The 14,836-nt window shown below is 42.2% G+C and overlaps 1 protein-coding gene across 1 annotated transcript in view; it reads left to right on the top strand.

The window, feature by feature from the left end:
* Positions 1-13,466, top strand: part of CFAP58 (cilia and flagella associated protein 58) — a 112,291-nt gene extending 98,825 nt beyond the window's left edge. Inside the window, exons 16-18 of the mRNA XM_008270490.4 lie at positions 1,734-1,853; positions 4,939-5,072; positions 10,682-13,466. Coding sequence (XP_008268712.2) covers positions 1,734-1,853; positions 4,939-5,072; positions 10,682-10,793 — 366 coding nt within the window. The 3' untranslated portion in view covers positions 10,794-13,466. The remainder of the gene's footprint in view (positions 1-1,733; positions 1,854-4,938; positions 5,073-10,681) is intronic.
* The last annotated feature ends 1,370 nt before the right edge of the window (positions 13,467-14,836 follow it).

Raw genomic sequence — 14,836 nt, 5'->3', positions numbered from 1 at the left:
TAAAATTTAGTTTCCTTTTTGCTGGCAGTTTCATTTAATGAGAGGACTTTAAACTCGTCCTTTTTTTCTTTAACATAATTACTGCAAGGAAATGAATACATGCAGAAACTGAGTAGACACCCTCATCTTTATCAATGTTTGCTCAGAGTATGGCACATTAGAGATAGGGAAATCTAGAGGTGAGATGCACTAGAAATAAATCTTTGCTCATATGTAGGATCTTTAGTTCAAGGGTATGAGAAGGCATTATAAGTGATTAGACTCTAGGATACAAGTGGGAAGTCCATGTTATTTAATGTTTATGTTACAGAATTCTAATTTGTTCTGGTTTCCCAGGAACTCCTTTCCTTCTGTTCTAGAAATTTGAATATCCCTGTTTCCCTGGATTTCTGCCTATTGTCTCATTTCATTTCCAGATCTCTTCCCCTGTCGTATTTCTTAGAAGACTCAATGTCTTCCTTCTGATTTGTTCTTCAGCCTGTGTGACTTCTGCTTCCCAGCTTGTCTGACTGAGGCCAGTGAGGATGTCTTGGTAGCCTCTGTGTAGACCTTCTCTTGTTTCTTTCTACCTCATCTGATGCCCTGGCCACTCCACTCATTCCTCCCCTTTCACACCCTTTCAGATGCCTGCCTTCTCCTGCCTTTTCTTGGTTTGGGAGATGTTCTGTGGCGCTCCCTCGTTTCTTCCTCTTATCTTCCTCTCTACCTACCCCTTATGTTCCTGTTCGCGCAAAGATCTGATTGTGCTGGCTCAGCGTGCCCTTTGCTTCTCCACACTGGGCCCCCATTTCAGCTCCTCTTGTGGCTGTCACACAGGACCTCATGCTCAGCCTTTCCCTTCCCCAGCGCCTGCTCCTCTTCTAGCCTCCCCTACCTGTGTGACCCTCATCCCAACCTCTCTCACCTCACCACTGCCCACACTGGAGACTTCAGAGACATCTTTGGCTCCTGTCCCTTCCTTTTCCATTTGTCTGACCTGTCACCAGATCTGCTGACTCTGCCTCAGCGATGCCTTCACCTCTCCCCGTCTTCCACCCCAGGCATGCCAGGTGCAGTGCTCTTCACCTCCTGCTTGTAATGGGTCCCTGGGCGACTCCCTTACTCTGCACTGTGCTTTACTGCCAGCGTCGGTTCCCTAAACACAGACCCAGACATGGCTCAGCCCCAGCTCCCAACTGCCTAATGGACGTGGTCCCCAACCAGTTCCTGAATGCACCCACATTCTGATTTCAACCTGTGAGCCTCAGCTTACCTGTCTAGCTGCCCCCTTCCTCCTGCCCTGTACCCTTGCCGAACTGGACTCACTGTTATGTCCCATCATTGGCATTTGGTCTGCAAGGATCTTTTTTTTTCTCTCCTTGCTTGGGGGAACTCCTACCCATCCTTGGAGGAGTAACTTAAGTGACATTTTTTGTAAAACTTCCCCTAACTCCTCCAACAAAAATCATCTACTCCCTGTTTTTATTGCCCACCACCTTCTGTGGACATCTTCCATCACTGACCTGGTCTCACAGTCGTGTTCCAGGGAGGGGGACTTTCTCCTACTCATTTATCTTATTATTTGTATCTGAAAACTGGGCACATCCTAGACCCTTCTCAGGGTTGGTTGGATGCACGGTTGAGCGAATCTGTAATCAAGTTGCAGCCAAATCATCCTGGCCATGCTGTTGAAGGCTTTTTTCCTTGCTTTGATGAGGCTGTTTATCTCTGCTCCTGGTTTTGCTGCCCACCAGGAAAAGGAGAAACTGTATGTGGAACTAAAGCATGTCTTGGCCCGGCAGCCTGGCCCAGAGGCTGCGGAACAGCTGCAGATCTACCGGCACACACTGCGGGAGAAGACCAAGCAGCTGAAAGTAAGTACTGGCCTCTGCTCTTTCCTGGCCCAGAGGAGGCCACGCTTTGGGGGAATGCACTGGACAAGTCCGCTCTCCCAAATGCCAGCCTCCAACCAGGTCAGCTTCCTCACAGCTCTGGTCCCAGAGGAACAGGCCACAGCTCCACGCTAGCCCTCTGCTAGCTTGTAGACTGTTAGACACCAGAATCTTCCCTTTCCGAAAGAGGCAAGAGAGCAAGCGAGGAAAGCATTGGGGAGAAGATGGTGGCAATCACTTGGAAATTTGAGTCAGGATCTATGTGGGTGATCTCGGGATGTTCAGAGCATGTGGGTGGTAGAGAAGAACAGAGGAAACAGCTATACACTCTCCCCTGGTGGAAGCAGACCCCTGGACCTAAGCTGGTTGCCGCCACTCTGTTCCACCTGAAATAAATGTACACAAATCTCAAGCTACTCCCCAGCCCCCAAGACCTTGCCTCCTGACCACATATCAGATAAGTAGCCAAGAAAGGGAAATAAGATCATGCAAGAATTTTGTTAGCATAATTCCCTTCAGTTGGGGAGATGGAGTGTTTTACAATTGTCTGTGCCTTTTGAAAGTTTTCTGAAAAAATGTGTGCTCACCCTTTGAGCTTTGAACTTTACCCCTGCAAGTATTATATGTTCTTGGCACGTATGAGAAGTTTTACACATACATGTCTACTGAAGGCAGTACATGCTAGCTGAACTCTGGGGCTTACCTACCCAATGAGGGTAACAATTGTTGCCACCTCACTGGCATAGCACTAACACTTTTGAAAATAGGACATTGTAAAATCACATCCTCTACTTTAAAAGGGCAGATGAAACAGACATCTAATTAGAACACTAATTTTCAACTCATCACTCTGAATGTTCATTTCACAAGAGAATCCTGAGTCATAATTTGAATTTTGCATAAGGCATAGTCTTTTGGTTGTTTTTGTTCCTTTAAACAATTGAATATTTCAAACAAAAGATTATTTTCTTGATTTTAGGGATGTGTATAGAAGAGAAGTGCACATGTGCATCTTACCCACACTTAGCTCTGGCTGTGTGAAGTGGTGCTCACAGGGGCCTTTTACCTCTTTAATCCTTTATCTGAGGAAATTCAGATTTTTTTCTTGGAGTGAAATGTGAGACTTCATGGAAGAGGGCCCAAAGTGGGTGGTGCTGAGCATACCCCCAGCTGGTCCTTATTATCTGGACTCTTGGGAAATTCCATTTAAACCCAATTGTTTAAAAACGGGGTCTTTGTTCCTAAGAGTTTAACTATTGAGACAGCACCCCCTCCAGCATGAAGATCACATTCTTTAGCTGGGAACACATAGTCAGAATCATTTTTACAGCAGTGAAGAGAGAGGAGTTCAAAAGCAGATGAGTGCTCAAAAGGCAAAGATCTCTTTTTTATGCAAATCTTTAAAATAGAGAAAGCAAAGGGAAAAAGAACTTGAGGCGATTGCATGCCCCTTAGGACCACAGCCTTCCTTTGCTGCCTTTGGGTTTGGTGGGGAGCACACCCTCCTTTTGGTATGCTTTCCTCCGTATTTGCATGAGATAATTCCTACTCTTGTCCAGCCTGAGACAAGAGCATCTACTGAACGTAGCCATGGAAGGAGTGGGATAGTCAGGCTTCTTACCACAGACCCTCTCTTGCCTCAGGCTCTCTTGTGCATATGTCACAGCTCCCTGCTTCTTCCAGGCAAGTGGCCCAGAGCTGGGATAAAGGCAGAACCTGTGAATAGTCTCAAAGAACACAACCAGGAGGCGATAGACATTGAGCGGAACAACAATCTTGGCAAGCGCATCAATTGGAATGCCTAGTTAGCGGCAGTGGCAGGATGATTTCAGAATCATTTTTTTTTTTTATTTTTTATTTTTTATTTTTTATTTTTTTTTATCTTTTATTTAATGAATATAAATTTCCAAAGTACGTCTCATGGGTTACAATGGCTTTCCCCCCCATACCGTCCCTCCCACCCACCACCCTCCCCTTTCCCACTCCCTCTCCCCTTCCATTCACATCAAGATTCATTTTCGATTATCTTAGTATACAGAAGATCAGCTTAGTATACCTTAAGTAAGGATTTCAACAGTTTGTTCCCACACAGAAACATAAAGTGAAAAATAATAGATGATTTTTTTTTAAATGATGATGAAATCAGATCAGACCTATTGTCATGTTTAATCCCAGTGAGAGTCAAGTTGGGAATTGATAGTTTCTTTTTTTTTTTTTTTTTTAACAGAAGATCAGTTTAGTGTACATTAAGTAAAGATTTCAACAGTTTGCACCCACATAGAAACACAAAGTGAAATATACTGTTTGAGTACTCGTTATAGCATTAAGCCTCAGTGTACAGCACATTAAGGACAGAGATCCTACATGAGGAGTAAGTGCACAGTGACTCCTGTTGTTGACTTTACAAATTGACACTCCTGTTTATGGCATCAGTAATCTCCCTATGCACCAGTCATGAGTTTCCAAGGCTATGGAAGCCCCTTGAGTTCTCCGACTCTTATCTTGTTTAGACAAGGTCATAGTCAAAGTGGAGGTTCTCTCCTCCCTTCAGAGAAAGGCACCTCCCTCTTTGAAGACCTGTTCTTTCCACTGGGATCTCACTCACAGAGATCTTTTTGCCAGAGTGTCTTGGCTTTCCATGCCTGTGATTTCAGAATCATTTTTACCACAATTCTCAGATGAATCCCACCTCTCTAGTGATGTTTTTCTTCAATGCTTTTCAAAGAAAAGGCTTGAAAAGCAATTTCAGATGGCGTGTCTGGGAGTTTTTCTGTTTCTACTCACAATATTCCTCTACTCACAACTCATCTGCGAGCCGGTTTGAGTGTTGCCTGAGAGTTCTCCTTTGGAGCAGGGTTGTGACACCTGTCATTTAGGTCTGTCACTCAATTTGAGTCATCAGCCCTTACTTAGCCAGGAAGCATGTGATTAACTATTCCACCCAGACATAGTTGTGAACCCATAGCCCTACCAAGGTAAGTGGTAGCAGACTAAAACAGATTTTTCAGAAAAGGAATATTGCTTCACTGCACATCTTTTGTTAACACTGCCTTCTTTTCCACGCTAGGTTTTGTCTTCAGAATTGAATATGTATGAATCACAGAGCCAAGAATATAAGTACGAGATTGAGAAACTCACCAATGAACTGATGAATTTAAAGAAGAAGTATCTCGCTCAGAAACGTAAAGAACTCATTCAGAGGTAAGAATTAGTCAGGTGTTCTAACTTTGCTGTGCCTGTTACTTGCTCAAGAGAAAACATTTGGTGAACAGTTGCAGAGTTGCAGTTTTCACAGGGGTAAACTGAGCTAATCGGTGAGCAACTGATATTCTATCAGGTCACTAACTGGGTATGAATCAGAGAAGATCCTCCTTAGGATGCTAGAAGGAATCCACTTGTGTCTAATTCTGCTTATTGATGTCTCTGCATGCAATTGCTGTCCACACTGTTCTCATGGTTTGGAAATATCCATGCTCTAACTATGTTTGCACATTAGGATCGGAGTTAGCCTTGTCTGGGCTGAATGAAACATGCTCACATCGAAAATCACAAGTACTTTTGCTAGGGGGGAGAGGGCTGGGTAACAGTGTTCTTTCTAATAATGTAGTTGTGCCCCTGGAATTATGTGTTTTAAATAAACAATCTCTGGACCACATTTCATGTCCAGTAACTGACGCCATTGCATCTGTGTGGGGGATTGACATGAGCTATCGTCCTCCTGGGAGGTGGTGATGCAGATGTCAGGTTAACATCTTGAGTTTCAGGATGTTCACACGTTGAAAAGGGTCCCTTCACTTGGCTCTTAGCATTTGTCTGATCTGAAGGTGTGTGGTGGGTGGGAATGAATCAGTGGTTTTGAAACTTGCTTTGGTTGTGTGGAATTGCCAAAAGCATCTAGTTAATTGTGTAGTGACTCACATTATGGGTTGAAAGTCATTTTTGGTATTTCATCCACATGGACATTTCAGGGATGATGAAATATGACTTGAGTGCATCTGCCTATGATTCCCTGTGGTGAACAGCTATGTAAAGTAACTGGATGCAAATTCATTTGCCAGTAAAAATCTGCCCTTCTTATAAATCCACACTTAGATGCCAGTTCCTTAGTAGAGTGAAATACTGCTGTGATTTAGATAAGTCTATCTTAATATGAGAGTCTAGCAGCTATTTGATTCAGAGTCATCAATGAGATTTATCAAACATGCAGGTTTCCAGATATTTGGAATTCAACAGGCTCTGCATGGACCTTAGAAATCTGCAATTTCTTTTAAATTTTTCTTTGAGAGGCAGAGAGAGAGAGAGCGAGCAAGCAAGAGAGATTGTGCACCCCTATTTGCTGGTTCATTCCCAACGAGGCCAAAGCTGCAAACTCAATCCAGGTCTTCCCTATGGGTGGCAGGAACTCAATCACTTGAGCTGTCACTGCTGTCTCTGAGACTTTACATTAGCAGAATGCTGGAGTCAGGGCCTAGGCACTGAACTCAGGGTATTCTGATAGAGAATGCAGGCATCTTACTTGATAGACCAAACACCTACCCCAGAAATTTGCAGTTTAACAATTCCCTCAGGTGATAATCATGCACATTTAAATTTGAGAAAAAAAAACCATTATTAGTGGTGTGAATTAAATGAGTATTGGAGTGGAAACACTGTAGTTTCTAGTTTCTACTTGAGGCAGGTGTGCGGTTCCGAGGTCTTCAAGCTTTCAACACACCCACTTATCAGTAATAAATTTTTGAACTTGCCACTTCCAGAGGTATGCAAATAGTTTTAAAGTAAATTTTTTTGTTTTTTTTTAAACTTTTATTTAATAAATATAAATTTCTAAAGTACAACTTTTGAATTATAGCGGCTCCCCTCCCCATAACCTCCCTCCCACCCACAGCCATCCCATCTCCCACTCCCTCTCCCATCCCATTCACATCAAGATTCATTTTCAATTATCTTCATATACAGAAGATCAACTCAGTATATATTAAGTAAAGATTTCAACAGTTTGCACCCACACAGACACACAAAGTATAGAGTACCATTTGAGTAGTAGTTATACCGTTAATTCACATAGTATAACACATTAAGGACAGAGGTCCTACATGGAGAGTAAGTGCACAGTGACTCCTGTTGCTGATTTAACAATTGACACTCTTATTTATGACGTCAGTAATCACCGAGGCTTTTGTCATGAGCTGCCAAGGCTATGGAAGCCTCTTGAGTTCACCAACTCCGATCTTATTTAGACAAGGTCATAGTCAAAGTGGAAGTTCTCTCCTCCCTTTAGAGAAAGGAACCTCCTTCTTTGATGGCCTGTTCTTTCCACTGGGATCTCACTCACAGAGATCTTTCATTTATGTCTTTTTTTTTTTTTTTTTTTTTTTGCCAGAGTGTCTTGGCTTTCCATGCCTGAAATACTCTCACGGGCTTTTTAGCCAGATTCAAATGCCTTAAGGGCTAATTCTGAGGCCAGTGTGCTGTTTAGGACATCTGCCATTCTATGAGTCTGCTGTGTATCCTGCTTCCTATGTAGGATCATTCTCTCCTTTTTAATTCTATCAATTATGATTTTCAGACACTGGTCTTATTTATGTAATCCCTTTGACACTTAATCCTATCTTTTTGATCAATTATGAACTTAAACTTATCATAAAGTAAAAGTTTAATTTTAGAATAGTTTTAAATTTGCCACCAATAGAGCTTAACTTATAAAATTACTTGCATACACTACTGTCAGTTTGTATTTATTAGTAAAGCATTATTTACAATTTTTAAAAAGTATAAATAGAATTTCTAATATCTTCTTTTTAAAAAGATTTATTTATTTATTTGTTTGAAAGTCAGGGGCTGGTGCTGTGGTGCAGTGGGTTAAAGCTCTGGCCTGAAGTGCTGGCATCCCATATGGGCACCAGTTCTAGTCCCGGCTGCTTCTCTTCCGATCCAGTTCTCTGCTAGGGCCTGGGATAGCAGTAGAAGATGGCCCGAGTCCTTGGGCCCCTGCCCAACATGTGGGAGACCTGGAAGAAGCTCCTGGCTCCTGGGTTTAGATTTGCACAGCTGGGGAGTGAACCAGCGGATGGAAGACTTCTCTCTCTGTCTCTACCTCTCTCTGTAACTCTTTCAAATAAATAAAAATAAATCTAATAAAAACTAGTTAAAAATAAAAAAATTAGAAAGAGTTACACAGAGAGAGGAGAGGGAAAGAGAGGAGAGGAAGAGAGAGAGAGAGGGAGAGAGAGAGAGTCTTTCATCCGCTGGTTCACTCCCCAATTTGCTGCAACAGCTGGAGCTGTGCTGATCCGAAGCAAGGAGCCAGGAGCTTCTTCCTGGTCTCCCATGTGGGTACAGGGGCCCAAGCACTTGGGCCATCTTCTACTGCTTTCCCGGGCCATACTAGAGATTGGAAATTGAGCAGCCAGGACTTGAACTGGCACCCATATGGGATGCTGGCATCATCTTTACGTGCTACGCAGCAGCGCTGGCCCCTCTAATATCTTCTTTCCACCCCCAGTGTATCAGCTCTCTCATTTGGAGTTTATGTACTCATTCCATTTTGTAACTAGCAATGTAATTTCCCTAGTTCTAAACAGCCAGATTGATTCAACAGTTCATCATCTTTGCAGAACTGGTTGACTTTCTTGCTTTGCCCAGGGGTTTTTGCTTGTCTTCTTGGACCTTACTGATCATACAGCAGTTTTCTGCACCCAGAGAGTATGAGGAGCGGCCCCTCTGTTGGCTCAACCCTTCTGAACAGCTCCTCCTGTAGCACTGTGCTACCCCTAACTACACTGTGCTGTAACCTACACTTAACAACTGTAGAAATTTAAATGAATTCCAATGAAATCCTATTTAGGAATTCAGTTCTCCTAGTGTGCTAGCCACAGTTAAGTTGTGTATTGGCCACTCTGTGCCAGATGGCTAGATACAGAGCTTTTCCATCATCACAGAAAGTTCTCTTAGATTGTGCAGCCCTGGAATCTTTGCCTTTGGTCTAAGTGCATGGGCCCCTACCACCCATATGGGAGACCAGGATGGAGTTTCTGGCTCTTGGCTTCAGCCTGGCCTTGACCTGATTGTGGTAGCCATTTAGGGAGTGAACCAGCAGATGGAAGATCTGTCTCTTCCTCTCTCTGTGCTGCTCTGCCTTTCAAATAAATAAATAAATCCTTAAAAAATGAAACATGAAAAATTACTACCTTTGCTGACCTCCTCTTGTTCGTAAATGTTCATTGCTCGTGGCCTCTTTGACCTGGGTAGGCTTTCATTGGTTTCATTTAGTTGGAGATCTGTAAACCGGCAGAGAGATGAGTTTGCAGGAGAGCTGCAAAAAAGATTCAGAGACTAAAGGAAAATAGGCAGAGGCAAGAGCAAAAGTGCTGAGCCGGTTGGGGCTGGAAGGAAGAAGGCTGTGGGGAGTCGCTATAATGGTCTATAAATATATTAAAAAGATAATGTAAAGGAGACAGTATTCCCATTAGTCAGCTTATCCCAAGCCAGAAGCATTAAACGTAAGTTCCTTTAGAGAGGGAAATTTAGGTTATTTAAGGCAAGAGAGGGCTGAGGAAAGAGAGCTCTGTCTGCCTGTAGCACAGTCAAGAGCCAGAGGAGTTGCCAAAGTACCGGGAGGGATCCTGTTTGCTGATTCACTCACTCAGGGGTAAAGCTTTTGTCCTATTTATGGAGGGCGGTTTTTCGCATAATGAAATCAATTCTGCTAAGAGACAGCTGGGTTGATTAACCAGTCCTCTACAGGTTCTTTCCAAATGGAATAATTTAGAATAATCTCTGTGGATGTTCTCTCCATCATGCCCTTCCTAAGACAGCAGCTCCTATCATTTTGAACATTTTACCTTCTTTTGTTTTTCTCAAGCATACTTTCCTCATTCTTTGCTCCTTACCCACGCCCCTGCCTGCCTCTGTCTCCCCCTACTCTGGACTCTGTGGGTTGATCTAGAGTCTGCAGCACCTGTCCAGTTGTTTTACAAAAGGCAGAATTCACTCCCCAGGGTAAATCATTCATCATTGTTCAATCTATTTGGTTTTGGCCTTAGTAGTTTACCTAATTTTTTTGTAGACAAGAGATTCTTCAGGTGTTCAATAGAACCCCTAATTACACCATAGAGAACTTGTGTAAAACTGAGTTCCCTCTGCTGGAAACCTAAATATGCATGTGTATGTGTGCTTATTTAAAGGAGATCCTATATAGAAAATATGTTATAGATTTTAGGGTAGAACTCCCTTTATCTGTTGCCACAAATACTATCTTATTTGCCTTTGCCAGCTTTTCTTGAATCTTAAATTATTTCTAGTAATAACTGCTGCTTATTTAGAGTTACAGGAAAACTTGTATATTATAAATGTCCAAGTTTGATGAAGATATCTGTGTGTGATAAATATTTATAAGCTTCCACCCAAACTTTGGAATACAAAAGTTGATGGATGATAAAATTAGTCATTATAATTGAGCTAAGATCAAGATTCCTCTGACTGATCTCTGGAACTAAACAAATGTTTTTGAAGGCAGAAAGATGATTATACGTTGGGAGTCACCAAATCCACAGTGTCTGAGCTATAATGAGGTCTTCTGTCCACATTTAGATCAACATCAGGAGAACACATTTTACATTTAATTGTCTTCCCATAATTCTATGTATTACTTGGGGACACCTAATTAGATTTAAACAGTCACCTTGTTGAAGACTAGAAGCTTTAATCAAAGTAGTTTTCAGTGGCTAACTCACCCTGGGAACTTAGAGAACATCAAACTTAGAAGCGGCAAAGGATGTTAAGGAAGTTAACTTTCGCCTCCTCTCTCACAGAAACAGAGACAGGATACACGTGGACAGCACCTTCTCAATGGCCAAGCCAACTGGACCTCGTTTTACCGGGGGTGGATTTCCCCTTGACAAGTTTTCCAAGGTGAAATCCTAACTTGCAGCTGCTGGCTGAGTCCATTTCAGCGGCTCATGAAACTTGCTCTGGAACATTTTGGAGGAATCTCTTTCATAACCCCTTGGATCACAGATATCTAGGAAAATCAGGTGCTCAGATTTCCGGATGGAAAGAAATGCAGAAACACTGTAGATGTGAACCTGTTAAGAGCAATGACGTTTTACCTGGTCCACATGGATATTAACAGATTGCAATGCTATATTCAATCAGGCTGACCCATTGCGTGAAGCAAATCTTTTATTTCCACCAAGTTGATTGATTTGAAATGCACCAGGTCTAGACACTCCATATGGATGAAGCTTTGCATTTTAATTTCTCCATTATAGACATTGGTGAACTTGAAGATTTCATCTTTAAATAATATTTTTTGAAATGCAACTCATCCCCTCATCCTTTATTAATAACAATGTTTTAATTATTCTTCATTAACAAGTCATAGCATGTGATGAGAAAGAAGGACAAATTTGCAAGTATTTTTGACAAAGTGTTATGAGAATGATTTCTATGTGGAATTTCTTTTCAGGCCACGGGAAAATCCATTTCATAGAGACATATCAATAAATACTGCATCATAAAAAAGGGAACCTTTGTAGAGATTTTGATCTTTGCTTTGGTAGAATACGTAATTAAAGTTTAAAACTACTGTGAGAAATGTTTAACACATGTATTTGATTCAGGGGACCCATGACTATAAAATGTGAGGTTTGAGGCTGTATCTTCCAAAAGACCATCCTTTATAGACCTCACACTTAACAGCAAGGTTACTTAGTGCAAGGTTTGCTCCCAGGCTGCCAGCCAGCAATTGGAGCCCTTAAATCCACTACATTTCCCTTTTGTTAAAGCCACAACTATTTGAGCATCAGTGCAGTTTCCCCCTCCAGAGTGTCCATTCAATAGCATTGTGTGAGGACTCTCCCACCATCTCTCTCACAATAACTTGAACCCTGTAAGTTAAAAATTATTGAGGTGTAAGTAGCTCAGGGATGTACCGGAAGAATGGGAGCAAATCACTAGAATATCCCCTTTGTATAAAGAGACAAAGACTCCCATTGTGAAAAGCAGGAGTGTTGATGACCCAAGATGTCTGTGCAGACCACACAGGGATGTGGCATCATCTGTGTAGCCTGTGGTCCATTTAGTTTGCCATGTTCCAGTCTCATCTCTGAGATAGGGTTCTCCAGAAGCAGACCAAAGATGCAGTGGCCATGAAAGTGATTTATTATGAAGCCATGCCAGGGAAACCAGTGAGAAGGTGGGGTGGGGAAGTGATATGGGGAAGGGAAAGAGGCCAAATAGGGTTGCAATGTCAAGTCACATTCCATGATGGGAGACTTTGGCTCCGTCTTGCAGGGTTGCCTCCATGAAGGGTGAGGGAGCTGGGGTATTTTCACCCCTGTGCTGTAAGTTGTTGGCCGAAGTCAGCTCTGGAGGGACCCTTCAGGTTTTTCTACCAAGGTAGGTGATGGCAGCTCCGGGAGAAAGAGACTGCAGGTGCTGACTGTTGGGAGTGAGAGTGGTTAAGGGCTCAGGGAGACATGAGCTGGGCAGTGTCATCCTCTGCTGCTTTTCCCAAATGGGTCCAGTGAGACCATTCCTATAGATGGAAATTAACCGCCAGTGTTGCTGGTGACACTGGCTAGCTGTGATCATCAGCTCTTCAGGCATCGTAGAGCATTCTGGAGGATGAAAATGTATCCTAAGGAATTTGCCAGGACCACAGGGGAGCCTTATCCATTTTGGGAAATCACTCATAATAGCTTAACCCAGAGTCACTCATATTCCATTTAGACAAAAGACTTTTGCCATAGGGCAAAGCAGCCGTGGTGCTTTTATAACATTGGGGATGTTTCCTGTCCATCCATCCAGAAATGTTTTGAAGTCTAACCATGGCCAACTTTATTCTGAGTGCTTGGGTGGCTTCACAAGAGGTTTACCTTTCTAGGGGAATGAGGTCTGTGGTTCTTGATCTACCTCAATGTGGCCAAGTCTCTGGAAACAGTGCTGAGTTCAGATCCTGGCTTATCTGAATAATGGCTGTTTTGAGGCTGAAGTGAGGTAATGTATGAAGCTTAGAACAACATCAGGCACATAGTAATTATTCAGTAAACACTTTCCATGATCATTATTATGTAAGAGATGCCTAATGTTTTAGAATTAGAGAAGAAAAGTTGTTACACACTACCTATCAACTATTAAAGTGAGTTTAATCCTCGTTTAGAGGGCAGATCACACTAAAATGTCTGGAGGAAGCTGGATCCTATAATGTAATTTATAATCAAATATCTTCTGGAAGTGCTACATTGTGCGCCTCATGAAAATGTCCATTTTTCTTATGCTTGTGATCTGGGCACAGGTTGACCCTTCCCTTCAGACATCAGAGCGTTCAGTCTCCTACATTCTGAGAGAGAAAGAGGCTGGTGTCCTCTGCTGCCCCCTTCTTCCTTTCTCTCCACATAAAGGTGCAAGGAGGTCGACCTCTGCAGGCGACGGAGGTCCCTGGAGCCAAGGTGGAAGAGGGCTGTGGGAGCTGACACCGTGGATCTGGTAGACACACTACACCTACGTTCAAGTGGAGGAGGAGTGAATGAAGGCTGGCAAAGCTGGAAGATACCACCACTTCCTCTCACTCACTGTAGATGCTGACAGCCCAGGTATTGTAAACAGTAACTGTTTAGGTTCAGGTGTTACCACTGCAGCCACAACACAAAAATGAGCTGCTAAAAACACTGAGATTTGCAGATCGTTAGAGATCACTGTGATCTCACATTGGGCTGAGGTGCTGTTAAAATCGTAAGTTGGAGCCGCATTATGGAGCAAGAGTAAGAGAGGGTATGCCAGTGTCATTTCACCCTGGGGTTTTGGGGTTTTCAGAGTTTCAGAAAGGTGTCCTGTTGCTAAGCCATCCATTTACTCCCAGCTGGGTTGATGGGAGCTGGTGTGGCTTCTCCGTTAATAGAAAGAGACACGATCAAGGGAAGTTCTGATCACCATTTGCTGATCATAGCTTCTGAGTGACTGCTCTTGTGGCCAGGTTTTCATTGTGCTTAGCGCTGAGGAACTGTGCAGAGCAAAGGTTTGTTGCTGCGATAAGCCGGGGAGATGATGGCAGCTGTGCTAGGGAGAGATGGCAGCAATTCTCCTTGTCATAGGCTGTAATTTTGTGATAAAGATTTATCCAGGGCTGATAATTATCATCTGATTTTCTGACTCGCTCAGATTTCAAAGTTTTACCTAGGCAATGATAGCCACAGGAAAATGCTATGTGATGAATTTTAAGCTGTATGACATTGCAGATCCTGGGTAATTGGAGGAAAGATACTATTTCTCTCTTAAACATAATCAATTACGTGGAGATTTAGTTAGGATAGGAACAAAGGAGGGCATTTTAAAATATTAATATGGTAAAATAATTTAAAAATATATTGCACTATTTTCTTTGTAGTAGATAGAAAATATTTTTATAGCATTATCCATTTTTAACTTCTAATTCAATGCTGTTTTAGTACACCATTTCTCAAATCCATTATTTAAAAGTTCCATTAGGGTTTTGAAATCCATTAGAATTTTATAACACAATGAAGTGTGATATCAACAGGCACTATTTTTCTTTTTTATAATTAAAAATAGATTTTTAAATTTAAAGTACCTGATTGTTATAGAAAATTAGAAAATACAGAGAAACAAAGGAAGAAAAAAGACATCGATGATCTCAGTACCCATTGATAACCACTGTTTTCCTGGGCTAATCCTGGCCTCATTCAAACAGGTTGGCTCTTCCAGTTGCTCACACCCACCATTTTTTTCTCATGGATCAGTGCTTGTCTTTCCAGTTGTTATATGTTTTGAGTATTGTCTTCAAAATGTTATTGTTTTACACTTTGCGTGTGTGTTTCTGTACCTTTAAAATAAGTATATATGTTTTCTTTTCAAAAACCAACTTCATTGGGATATAATTTATATAAAAGATGCACATATTTTAAGTGACCAGCTTGGTAAATTTTTTTTTGACAGACACCTATGTC

Source organism: Oryctolagus cuniculus, chromosome 15, assembly GCF_964237555.1.
Source record: "Oryctolagus cuniculus chromosome 15, mOryCun1.1, whole genome shotgun sequence".
In the NCBI taxonomy this organism is placed as follows: domain Eukaryota; kingdom Metazoa; phylum Chordata; class Mammalia; order Lagomorpha; family Leporidae; genus Oryctolagus; species Oryctolagus cuniculus.
The sequence above is the reverse complement of the archived record's forward strand: the minus strand, read 5'-3'. Positions and strand labels throughout refer to the sequence as shown.